Below are 12,955 nucleotides of genomic sequence, written 5' to 3'. Positions count from 1 at the left end.
AGAAGATTATGAAACAAAGATGGTAGTCAGAACTACTATTCTAATAATTATTAATAGATTGTTTTAGGAAGTCATGGAATTATTGTTATTCATTTATCATTTATTTCTATGTTTATTGCATTATTTTTACTGTTACATTTAAATGAATTTTAAAAAATATAAGATGTAAATCTCATGAGCTATAAGCCTCCCAAGGGAATAAAGGATAGTCATGAGGTTCTTGAAAAAAACCAATAAGGGTGCCTGATGTTCACAGACAAACGAGACAACAAGGTGATAACAAAATCTCCTTCCCCAGGAAAAAAGTCCTGGGTTGGTAAAGTCTACTCTTGAACATCTAAAGTGGATTTGCAGCCTCTCTGGGGTATGTCCTGAACAGGGAAACCAAAAGGATGATGATAACTGAAAAAGTTTGATTTAAGCCAGTGGAGTGGAGCACAAAGCAGTCCTCCTAAGAGGAAGGAAGGAGCTCTCAGAATATTAATAACTTCAAAGAGGAAAGGTAGTGTCTCCTCTTTTAAATAGGTCTGCATGGGTAAATGTAGATAGAGAAGATGCTCCTGATCAAGAGACACCAAAAGCTAAAGCCAAATTGGGGTTTTGAAGGTCTAATTTAATTTCTGCATTAAGTGGGTCACTTCAGAAAAGGGCTCCCCCTCATCTAAAAGAGCTTCCTACTTTGGGCTATAATGACTAGTCCTGGGGCACTTTTTGAAGTTGTCCACTTGCTCCATGTCTCCTGGTTGTCATTTTGTTATTTGGGTTTCTTTAAACATTATTTTATGACTTTCTTTTCAGTTTGAATTATACTGTGCCCATTCACTTCAGTGCAGTAAAGTGGGAACTTAGGAAGGTAAGTCCTTTCTAAATTGAGTGTAGATCTAAAGTGATAAAGGCTTCTGGCCCTTCCCTTCATGGTTCTGAGTCACCTAAAGAAAGAGGAGTCTAGAGCAACGAGTCTTTTGACACCATTACTCAAACACTGTGTCAAAGTCACAGTTCTCAACCCACCTCTATGCAAAAGGAATTGGTCATTTTGAGTGGTAACTGTGAACTGCAGAAGGGAAAGGGTGAGTCATGCAGTGTTCACAGCATAAGTGTTACTAACTGGCTCAGAACCAGGTGCTTGAGAGGCTGTCAACTTCTGCACAGAGGTGAATCCGTAAAGACTTGGGGGGAGACATAGGTACACTGAGTTTTCAGGGCTCTGTAGTCTAACCTCTCTGTCGATTTCCATGTTACCCAAACCATAGGAAAATCTCAAAGTAAAACAAAGAGAGCCTTAGAAAGATGAATCAGGTCCTAAGAAACATGGAGCAGGACTTACATGGATTGAGGGGATTGTGTCATAATCCACGTTCTCTGCAGAATAGGGATAGAAGTTAGGAATTTTCTGCTGGATGTCCACGCTGCTCTTGATTTCAACAGGTTCTGAAATCAAGTAAAGGGAAAATGAAAGCCTGCCAATCTCACCACTCACCACCCTTACCGTCATCTCATCACCATCATCTCACATGGATGGCCCACTGAGGGTCACAGCCACTCCAGGTATCCTGCAACTGAAGGATTTGCTGGGGCAGGGAACTTCCAGTTTTAAATCTGGACAAAATCCTAGGTAAATAAGGATGAAATAGGCCCCTTCATTCATGATCTTGGAACCCAGGTGACCAGAATGGGAAACAGAGAAGGTGATAAATGCTTTCATAGTGTTTTCAGTGTTCAAGTCTCTCCCTCACATCCCAGATGGACAATATCAGGTAGGGGCTGAGAAAATATATCAGCAAGGCTGTGTGGAGGTAAGAGAACAGCTTTTCCAAGAAGAATGTGTTTATGCTGAAGTAAGGAGTGGTGAATGGTCTCAAGAGATGACTCAGTGGAGAAAACTGGGACTAGTTTGGGGACTCTTGATGTGGATGTGGATAAGAAGGGCTGATTGAAGGGTGTTCTGGGGAAGTACCAAAGTTGGAGGGCATCATCTTTCAGATCAGAGGGACAGAGCCAGCTATATGAAGCATGTGTCAGCAGAGGGGCCACACCAACAACTCCCTCTGGGAGAAAGAGATAAGTGGATGCTGGAGAGAGATTTTGGTTTCAGAAGAAAAGGCAAGGACTCCAAGTCTATTTCTACTCCAGAACCATGGAGTATAGGCTACCTGTGTGCTTCTTGGGGAGGATTATGACCTGTGTTTTCAGTACCAAGGCTTACATAAGGCTCATCACATGCTTGTGGAATAAATGAGGGGGAAAATGCACAAGTGATAGTGACAACAACAAAAAAAAATCACACCTTTTCTTCTCTTCATTAGGCTAGTGAGAACTGCCACGGACACCAGGAAGCATATTGGGATGAGCACCAACAGTAGATATAAAAGTTTCAAGGGGAAACCTGAGTCATCAACAGCACCTTTAAAGAAAGAATGGACGTAAGTGTGAGGAAAGGAGAAAAGTTGGTTAGGAAAGGTAACCCAAGTTTTGGAGCACCTGCCACTTTCCTCCCAGCATGGTGACTTCCCAGACTGCAGAGCCTATTCCCTGGGAGTTAGCAGCTGAAGATGTTATCATTACTTGAACTAGAGCTCCTGGAAAGAGGGGACAGTCACCTTCACAGAACTTCCGGGCAAGGATGGGGCTTGAGGAATTGCTGCTGATAGGGTTCCTGGCCATACAGATGAAGGTCATGTCGTTTTCCCCTGGAGTCCAGGAAATGGGGAGGATGGAGCCATCATGAGACTCATTGGCTGCCTGATCCAGGGCCTTCCAGCTGTAGATCACATCCTCTCCTCCCTCTTCCACGAAACATGTCAGGTTGGTTGTACAGGTGCCATTTTTATTGCTGTATAGACCCATGGTGACTTTGGGCTTTGACAGGTGTTCTGTGAAAAGGAAGTACAGCCAGGAGTGGAAAATATGCTTATAGCTCTTTGAATTATTCTAGGAAAACCTGGACCTAAATTTTCTTGAGAAGAATAAAAAGGAAGAAGTAATTCAGAGCAGAGTTTTCATTCTTATCCAAGTGTCTAAGTGCCCACATAACAATATAGTAATAATATTGATGATGGTAACAATGATCAGATCTGTAGGAGAAAGGATTGTGATTGATGCTTATGCCACATGAGCTTCCTAAGGCAGTAATCATTGCCCTACCATGACACATAAGGAAACTAAGTCTCAAAGGAATTAAGTAACCTGGCTACTTAAGGCCTGCACTAGGAAGTACAGAAGCCAGAATTTGACTTAGGTTTGTGTGACTGCCACTTTCCATGTTGCCCATTTACTTTACTGTATAGTCTATTATAGAATCTGAGTAGGCAGGGACCTCAGGGGTCAGCGATATCTACTTCATTCATGCAAGAGTCCTCTATCCCACATTGCTGTCAAGTGTTTATCCAGCAGATTCTGCTCACATGGAAGAATCATGAGAATTGAATCTGCTCACCATAGACATGAAGCCTGTACTTCCAGGTGAGGGGACTCTCAGAGTCTGAGCTGTGTATCACCACAGAGTAGATGCCTGAGTCAGTCTTCTTCAGTTCACTGAATGTCAGAGAGAAGCCTCCATCTTGGAGAAACACCCTGTGCCTGTTACGTTTCTGTGCTACTATGCTAGTGGCCGGTTGGTCTCCTACGGCTGGCTCTACAGTGACGAAATTGGTTTCATTGAAGGTCCAGGCAATACTGTCAACTTGCTGTACTGTGAAATTCAGAGAGAAGGTCACAGATCCACCAACGGCCCCAACCAGCTCCTTGAAGGCTTCAGAGGCTGCAGCCACTGCAAACACAAAAAAGTATATTAGCCTGAGTCTCTGCCTTTGCCACCAATTACTCATCGCTTCCTTTAGGTCTTGAAAAGACCCTGAGAAACTCTCATGATCCAGTGTGAGAAATCTTTGGAAAGCCCTTCTGAACCTCACTCATATGAGAACACTGAGACCAGAATCCTCTTGCCTGTAAGGAGTGACTACAAATGATCCCAATTCCCAGAGACTTCTAGCTGAAAAGAATACATTCTAAGGTAGTTCAGAAAGCCTGCTCCATCCTAGACAGGATCCTATAAGAGGACAAGAGAGAATGTGACTGTCTCATTCTCCCTTAGGGCTATCAGATTGCTCAAGAGAGAGCTGAAACTGACAACTGATGAAGACAGACTGCTTGCTATGGGGACAGAATTTTGCAGGAATGGATTAGGACAGTAAAGTGAGTAATATCGTAGGAATTTTAGAATGATTTATCTTTCTATTTTATGATAAACTGGAGTGGATTCAAAGTTATCCTCAAAACAGCTTCTTACTCACTTGCAGTCTAATCTGCCCTAATGGGAAGAAAAGGTCAAGTGACAGGGATCCCTGCACTGTGTCCAAGCTAACTCATGATACTCATCACAGACTTTCAGGAACTGTAATAGGATTTTACTTCCATGAAAAGTTTTTTTTTGGGGTGGGGGGCTCTTTTTGAGACAGTATCTCACTATGCAGTTCAGGCTTGCCTTGAGCCCACTTTCTAGCCCAGGCTGGTCTTGAACTCACCATGATCCTCCTGCCTCAGCCCCCTGAGTGCTGGGATTACAGGCATGTGACTCTACTCCCTGCTTGGTCTATCATAATCTTGGCTCACCTTAGAAAGTATGACTTAGAAAGTATGACTCTTAAGCATTCATCAATGTTTATGTGGCTCCAAGTGAAAAAGAGTTAAAAATGACTGTTGAACAAACTTCCAGAAGTGGCCAGCTGATAGGGATTTAGCTCAGCGGCACAAGTGCTGGCCTGGCCAGTGTGAGGTCATGAGTTCAATCCTCAGTACAAAAAAAGTGGTTGAGCATTCTAGAGAAGCAAGTGTTATGGTTTAGATGTAAAATGTCCACCAAAGTCCCATGTACAGAAGTAGGGCCTCATTGGAAAGGGTAGGTTGTTGTGGAGCATAACTTGAAAGAGTGCATTTTAATCCCCAGGTCCTCCCTTCTCTCTCTCTGCTTCCTGGCTGCCATGGTGTGAGCAGCTTTTTTCCATTAGGCTCTTTCACCTCGCAGTTTCTGCCCTGGGCTGGCCTCCTATGGACTGAACCCATTGAAAGTTTAAGTGAAACAAACCTTTTCTCCTCTAATTTTTGAATGTCAGGTATTTTTTCCCAAGCATAATATAGTAGTTATGAGGAATGAGTCATCTTCTACACAATAGGTAGCAAACTCTGGGGATAGCATAGTTCAGTGATAGCTTTTATATTGGGGCCAACAATCTTCTTAGATTTACTATGACCTCATTCAACCCTTAAAATGATCCTTGGGGGAATAATTTTTTATATTCCCATCTTACAGAATAGGAACCTAAGATACAATGGGTGTCAGTGACAAACTAGTCTGTAACTGGAAAAAACTTACAAAGGTACCTTTAGAGTTCAGACTTTAATGTACATTTTATGTAGATGAGAGAACTAAAGCACAGAAATAGAGCTCATTTAAGTCTCATGGAAATGACTAATAAAATTAAACTCTTAGATTAAATGGACAAATCCCAAAGTTGTTTTTCCTCCTGCTTCTTAACATAATGCATAAGTTGAATTATTTTGCGGGGAGCAGGTAGTACTGAGAATTGAAACCAGAATTTCACCCGGAGCTACATCCCCAATTCTTTCTTATTTTTATTAATCTATTCATTTCCAGCTAGTCCATACTTGTGAACAATTGAGCTGTGGACTTTTCAGATAGGAAAGAATCTGGAATTACTAACACATGTAGATGCATACATATTGTAGATGTAGCTCTCATGTCTGCCAAACGGTGTCACAGCTGTGTGGCTGTGTGCTTGTTGTGCTTAAAAATAAAAGTAGTTTATTGACAGTATTTTATGTGTTTTTAAATGCTTTATACTGTATATTGTGTCAAGGATGTGTAAGACTCACTGTGTCAGACTACAGATAAATCCAACTTAAGAATGTGGTCCTGGAAAAGAACTTATTTGTAAGTTGGGGACTGACTATACAGGAAAAATCTTCCATTAGAAAGTAAGAGACACTGCTAAGAGAATTTAGATGGACCTGCTAACAAAGATTAGATCAGCCCTTAACAAATAAAAGTAAGAAAAATAGGAAAGGATTCCAATTTGAGCATCCAGAGAGGGTACACTCTCATAAAAGATGCTCAGACTGGCTGTTTTTGTCTTTTGTGACAGGGTCCACTTCCATGCCACAGTGGAAGAACTCACTCTTCCCCCACATGGGGACCTTGAGCAGAAGAACCTTGCTGCTCACTCTAAAGTACCCCAAGTTTGCTGGCTCAGCCTTGAGCTTTGCCAGGAAGAATAACAAATATGTGTTTGTCAGTTTTGCCAACTTCAAAACACAAACCATAGTTTGACATTCCTTGTAGAAATCTGGAGCAAGGAAGAAATTGTTGTGGAGGAAGGCTGGAAAAGTTAAGGTTAACCTTAATAAGGTTTCCAACAAACCCTGATCAGAAAGAGTTAAATGTCTGCTAGACAGAACAGTTCAGAGAAGCGGAGAGAACTGAAAAGCAACTCAGTGGGCTTCAAAGCAAGAGCTCCAACTCACTCCTCTCCTCTTCCAGTTATATACAAAAAAGACAAATGTATATTCATACCTAGATGCACACTTGTATATGCAATGCATTATTCTCTCAATGTACTGATATACTAACATGTACATCTAATCCTTTTTTGCTCACTTGGCCTTGAATGTGAGGTTCGGCTATAATTCTCACAGATGTCACCCTGACAGTACAAAGAGTCCAAAGAAAATTTCTTCAAGAATGTACACATAGGCAATGGAAAGAGACAGTGACTGAATCAGGGGTCTCAGAGCCTAAAATAGCCGATCAAGAGATAACAACTGTCAAGGGGAGAGTCCCTTTCTTGCCACATAATGAAAGAGACTAAGAACAAAGATTCTTGAGTACCAGCTCTGGGCTCCCCTCCTTACTCCAACAAGGTAGCTATCTATCTCCTTGTTTCTCTCCTCTTTCTAATAAAGTGATTTTCCCTTCTAAACTTATAACTCTAATTGTTTCTATTTATATAAAGTTTACTAACTCTAGATGAAAGCTACCCTTATGCAATGTGATGGAATTTTCCAGAAAAGTTCTATGGGTGGTAGAAATGAGAATTTATAATTTATGTGCAAAATGCCTTCAAATAAATAGACAGAATTTTTAAGCATATGAATGTAGTCTAAGCTGGATATATTAAATTTAGCATGGTTATACTCATTTTATTTTTATTTTAAAAGAAATGAAAATGAGAACTATTGTGGTTCTTATGCACTGTTTTCAGAGCCTAGCTGGGCTGTGAGCTTAACCAAGCATCTGGATTCTATTCCTTTCCCAACTTCCTTTTGTATCATAATATTTTCTAGTACTCCAGTACCAATGGAACTCATGACTATCAGATATACAAATTGCTTCCTTTGTCCAATTAAAACTCAAATATCTTGGCAAAAGTTTCCAAATAATAATACTTGTGAGTTATTAAAGGTATTCTCTGTGCTAAAGATTTACTGTAAATATATACCTAAAGCTTTTCCACAAATTAGGTATTTTGAACTTTTTATACAAGGTTCAGCAACCTATAGTCAATCTATCTTGCTATTTTGCCTTTGTAAATAAAGTCTTATTAGAATATAGACATGCTTCTTCATTTACGTAGTGCATGGCAGCCTTTGCACCAGATAGAGTAAACTGAGTGATTGCAGCAGATAATATTTCCTCCAAAGCCTAAACTATCTACTATTTGAATATTTTAGAACCGCTAGACTATGCTTGTAGCTTAGTGGTAGAGCCCTTGCCTGGCGTGCACAAGGTCCTGGGCTTGATCTCCAGCACTGTAAAGTGTTTTTTTTTTTTAAGGGGAAGGTTTACTAATTCTTAAGTTCATAAAAAAAAAATATTAAGAACAAACAATAACCAAGAAATTTATCCAAGAGCACATAGATAATAGGTTATGATTTGAGGGTTTCACCACATGTCACTCTAGTTCTGGGATCTAGACCCTTTCCTTTGATTCAATTTGAGGGTGCTTTTAAACTGCCTTCTCTGTAACTACCTCAAGGCATGTCAAAATAGTCCCTGTAAATGTTTCAGACAAAATCAAATTCATTTTGAATGTTTAATCAGTTAACCCATTCATTTCTTTCACATCAACAACAGAGATGGAAAGGATGAGTATTTTGAAGTCAAGTAAATCTTTAAGTACTCATATGAGTGCAATTCCTGGATTTAGGCAACATTTAAGTAATTGTATTTTCACATTAGATTTTAGACAAGAGCATTAATTTTTTCTAAGGGTGGTGCCCCCCCTGACATGACACCTTTCAGCAGACTGACCTGTTAAAGTTTCCACCACGTCTAAGTCACCACAGTGAGGATAGACTTCCTATCATATACACCTTTGGCAGGCAAACCCACATCCCAACTGTCATGGGAATATAGGTGACAAAAGTAAAAAAAAAAAAAAATGTAGCTTCTGCATGTATGCTTTTAAACCACAAACAATTACTCTTTGCTTTTTTCACAGTCAGGGGTTATTTTCTTGGGGCAAATACCATAAGTTGTGAATTGTGTGGTAGTACAAGGAAATGCCCCAAGTTCATTATTCCCTGTTAGAATAAAATTGGAAGATTACACAGTGCCAGATGAAGCATATTGTTCTATCTGAAGTGTATCTTGAAAGTGCAAAGAGGAATAATGAAAAAAAGGCAGCTCTCTGTCACTTTCTAAATGTGAATCAGAGAACAAGTGCCAGGTTTTATGAATCCTAACTAGTTTTGTTTCCTCTTCCCAGATAAGTAGGAAAATAATTTCATAAACAAGCTTTTAAACTGTCCAAGGCTGAAATGAAGTGCCCTTTCTGTACTGGCTTTTCCATCTGTATGGGTGATTCTATAGCATTTTATCATATCTAGCCAGGTCACCTTTGTCTTCTTCTTTCCTGGATAAGAACGTACTTAGTTCCATGCTTATCATAGGCTAATTTTGAAGCAAAAATCATAGCTGGGGAAAAAGGCACTCATGACCCTTGAGTTCATGAAATTGGGAGACAGTCATTAAGTAACTAGAAGTATTATAAAAGGGGAAATAATAGGTTTTTTAGGGATGCAGAAGGGGAGGGGCTAACACATCTGTGGGACCAGAAGATGATAGAGAATGAGTAATTACAAACACCAACCTTAAGCCACAGATGGTCTGGGCCCCATGAAGAAATGGCCATTCTTCTACCTAAGTCAGAGCAGTGAACAGTGTAATTTGCCTTTTCTGCTTTCATTTCACCGCATTCTCAAGGGATCCAGGAGGAAGACTTCTGGGGAGGAGAGTTTGAGCTCGCCTCCTTCCCACCAACCCAGCTTCCACGTAACTCTCCAAGCACTTTCTGCTCTATGTCAGAGGGTCAGGAAAGCACAAGCATGTTGTGGCTCTCTCCTCTTGGAAACCAAGAACTAGAATGTCTCAGGACTGAGAAGAAATTTGGAACTGCTCAATCCAAGTCCATTCACAGGTGATAAGGCTGGCGATCAGAGAGGGTTAAGGTGACATGCCCCAAGTCAGTGAACCATGGCTCATAAGGCAAGCTTTCCTGAAATGTTCCCCAGCTACCCTGGGAGTCTGAGTGATTCCATGTGTTTCTGGGAAGCTTAGAAGAGGCCTGAGGGAGGCAAAGTAGAACAAAGGATGATGGGCAGAGGTTACAGAATTTCCCCACCATCATAGAGGCATCAGTTCTCTGTGTAGTCATTTATGTATTTGTAATGTATTTTTAAAAGAAGTCTGGAGTCTACTGCTCTTTAGCTAACTTCTCCTTTACTAATTTCCTCTGGACAGAACATTGCAAATCAAGCCATGTGGGATGTACACAGAATGGGAACTTTGCAGATCTCCCAATTCACCACACCCTTCTTCATTTGGTCCTACTCTTTCCTGCCCTGTTGACCTTTGAGCTCCTCACCATGCTGCTCACACTTATCTCCCACCACCTCATCCTTATTTTTTCTGGTTCTCTGCCATATCCCTATATTCCTTTTTCTGATTTTTCTTCTGTTGTCCCTTCAGAGTGACTGTATCATTAATCACCACAAAATATGCCAGGAACAGCCTATTGTGCCTATAATTTAGATGAGACATCTGAGGCTGTGAAAGTTGCTTCTGGGCCCTGCTGACCTCGGGTAAAGTGACGCCCTGTTGGTGTCACTTTAATCAGTACTACCTGTTTTCCTTGGTCCTTCCGCTGCCTAACTTGGGCTTGTGCTCTTGGAGAAGGAGGAAATCTCAGTTGGCCCTCTCTGGGGAAGAATCAGCTCAAATAAAAATTTACTGAGTACTTCCCTGCTGTCAAGTACAGGATTAATTTGGCGTGATGAGGACACTAGCTCTGGAAACTCAATCTCCATTATATTTTTTATTTATTTATTTTTTGATAGAGGAAATAAAAACCCAGGGTCCTTGCAGTCAGATACATCTCATTCTAACCCCTTTTTATTTTTGAGACAGGGTTTCATTAAGTCACTAAGTTGACCAGGCTGGAGGCCAGCTTGTTATCCTCCTGCCTCAGCCTCCCAAAGTGCTGGGACTGCTATGCCTCTTAATGTCTTACCCATGAAACCTGATCTCTCTGAGCTTAACTTTCTTAATCTGCGAAATAGAGGTAATAATACTTGTCTTAGAGACTTAGCATGAAAAGCACCTTGGATGGAGTAGGAGCATAAATGATGATTTGCATTTATATCTCGTTTTAAAACATCACAATAATTATGCAAGTTAGATTCCCTTCCCTGTTCCACACTTGAGAAGAGCATGGCTCAGGGATGCGTTAACTTTCACACAAGAACACAGCTACTAAGTCAAACCTAGGCTATCCTTGGTCAAGGTCAGCTCTCCTTGTACTTCCCTGCTTGGTGTAGGCTCTAGGACAGTGATGGCAAACATCATCATGATGAGTTTCCAAAGTGCAACCCCAAACTCACTTATTTATCCCACAGCGTCAACACTGCAATTAATCTTGAATACTAAGGCTTTAGTTTAGAAAGAAAAAACTCATATATTAACATATTTTTTCTTAAAAACAAATAACATGTGTGCCATAGGTCTGCCACCACTGCTCCAGGACAATCTCTGACTCCTTTCAGGGATGGGGTTCTGCATGACTGCTGACAGCCTCCTCAAGCAGGGCAGAAGAGACCCCTATGGCAGAATTTGACCTTTGTACCTTCTTGCACAAAGTTCAGATTTCACGTGGACACCTGGGATGTCCTCCCCCATCTCACCTTCTTTGAGTTCCATTTCTGGTCATAGTTTCAGTTCTAAGACTTATAAAACAAGTTTATTTTAGGAGCACCTGCTTAAGACCAGGTGCTGCTCCTTGTTCTCTTTCTCCCCTCCTCCTTACCTCCTTGCCCTCTCTTCTCCTTTCTTCTTCCTCCTCTCTTCCTTCTTAATTTTGAGACAGGGTCTTGTTAAATTGCTAAACTGCTCACTTTAGGCTCAAACCTGTGACCCTCCTGCTTCAGCCTTCCTGAATGCTAGAATTACAAACATACACCTCCAAGCCTGGCAGATCCAGGGGCTTCTAAACAACAGAAAATTTCTAATGAATTCAGGGAGCAGTGAGTCTGCAGATGCAGATAGCTCAGTGAGGCCAAGTGATGAGAGGAAACCATAGAGAGTTCTGAGTGCCTGGATGGTTTTGGCAAGTCACTTTAGGCAGATGAGGGGTGCACATAATGAACAGTTGTGCTGAGCCCCTAAGTCTGATGACAGGAGAGACATTTCTCACTTCTAGGGCTCCTTGTCTTTTCTGACAGCACTGAGTATAGAAAAATCTTCAAATACTATCATATCAATGACAGGTGCACAAAATTCTTCACCCTGTGTGATTAAATATACCATGCCCACAGGAAGAATTCATGCCCTAAGTAAAGACTGATTAGATTTGCTTATATTGACAGAGAAAATTCAAAAGATTCCTTATATCAAAAGAATTGTTATCCATATTCAGCAATACATGGAATTCATTTAAATATAATATATTCATAAATAAATAAATGCACACCTATATAATTTTGTTGTAAAGTTACCCTCAAAAGGTAGGAGGCTGGAAGATAAAGACTAAGCTCTTTAGTCAGGGAAGTTCTGACTTTCCTTAAATAATTTATGGCAGAACATAAGCCTTCTTACACCAGCACCTCTTCCCTCAGCCCTTCCCTCCTGGAGCCATCAGAAGGGCAGATGGTCCCCAGAGCTTTTCTCCCCCAATCTCTCTAGTCTCTTCTTGCCCAAAGACCAGAAGTTTTTTTATTTTTTATTTTTTAATTTGTTTTTAAGGAAGCAATGCTAGATGAGGAGCAGAGCCTTCTGAGTTGAACCAGAGGTCCAGGTGGACCCAGGGATCCAGAGCTACATCTCAGGATCAGAAAACTAGTCAAGACAATGGGAAAGGGTCTGACTGGACTCACCTGTCAGTTGGCAGAGGAGAGAGATTAGAATAAGTCGTACTGGGGGAGCAGCCATACTGTTCTCTGGGTGTCAGCCACTAAAATGAAACCACTTTTCTCACATTGCTTCCTCACCGTGGGGTTTAAGTAAACAGAATCATGCAGCTGACACGTGAGATGAAAAGATTAAGCGTCATGCTTATTCCACTAATGAAGAAACAAATGAAAACCAAAAGTGGAATTTATTTTCTGATTCACACAAATACATAGATTTGGGCTAAGAACTCCTCATGATCATATGGTTTGGTTTTTCTATTACACAACATGATTTTCCAGAGACACAGAAAGAGAGAAAATAGAAAATGAAATGGAAGGACAAAAGGAGTTGCATTGGAGGGAATATTTATTGAAATTTTCTAAGCCAGGAGCTGTGCCTGAATTCATTAACTCATTCTGTATAACAATGCTTTGAGTGAAATACTAGTGTAAACCCTATTTTAGAGGTGAGAAATTAAAGGTTTAAAGTATATTA

The 12,955-nt window shown here is 40.7% G+C and overlaps 1 protein-coding gene across 4 annotated transcripts in view; it reads right to left on the bottom strand.

The window, feature by feature from the left end:
* The window catches only part of Slamf7 (SLAM family member 7), a 61,127-nt gene extending 48,548 nt beyond the window's left edge, over nt 1-12,579 (bottom strand). For all 4 annotated transcript variants that reach the window (XR_010048815.1, XM_063253528.1, XM_003466676.3 and 1 more), the window contains exons 1-5: nt 12,445-12,579; nt 3,437-3,769; nt 2,601-2,873; nt 2,288-2,404; nt 1,328-1,431 (exon numbers count right to left, since the gene is read on the bottom strand). Coding sequence is in view for 3 of the 4 variants with exons in the window: in XM_063253528.1 (XP_063109598.1) it covers nt 1,328-1,431; nt 2,288-2,404; nt 2,601-2,873; nt 3,437-3,769; nt 12,445-12,499 (882 nt within the window). In the remaining variant the exon portion in view is untranslated. The remainder of the gene's footprint in view (nt 1-1,327; nt 1,432-2,287; nt 2,405-2,600; nt 2,874-3,436; nt 3,770-12,444) is intronic.
* Between the last annotated feature and the right edge of the window lie 376 nt (nt 12,580-12,955).

This window comes from Cavia porcellus, unplaced genomic scaffold (genome assembly GCF_034190915.1).
Source record: "Cavia porcellus strain 051 isolate PalLab524CR breed Dunkin Hartley unplaced genomic scaffold, mCavPor4.1 scaffold_7, whole genome shotgun sequence".
Lineage (NCBI taxonomy): Eukaryota > Metazoa > Chordata > Mammalia > Rodentia > Caviidae > Cavia > Cavia porcellus.
Note: the sequence above shows the minus strand (reverse complement) of the source record. Positions and strands in the feature narration are given on the sequence as shown.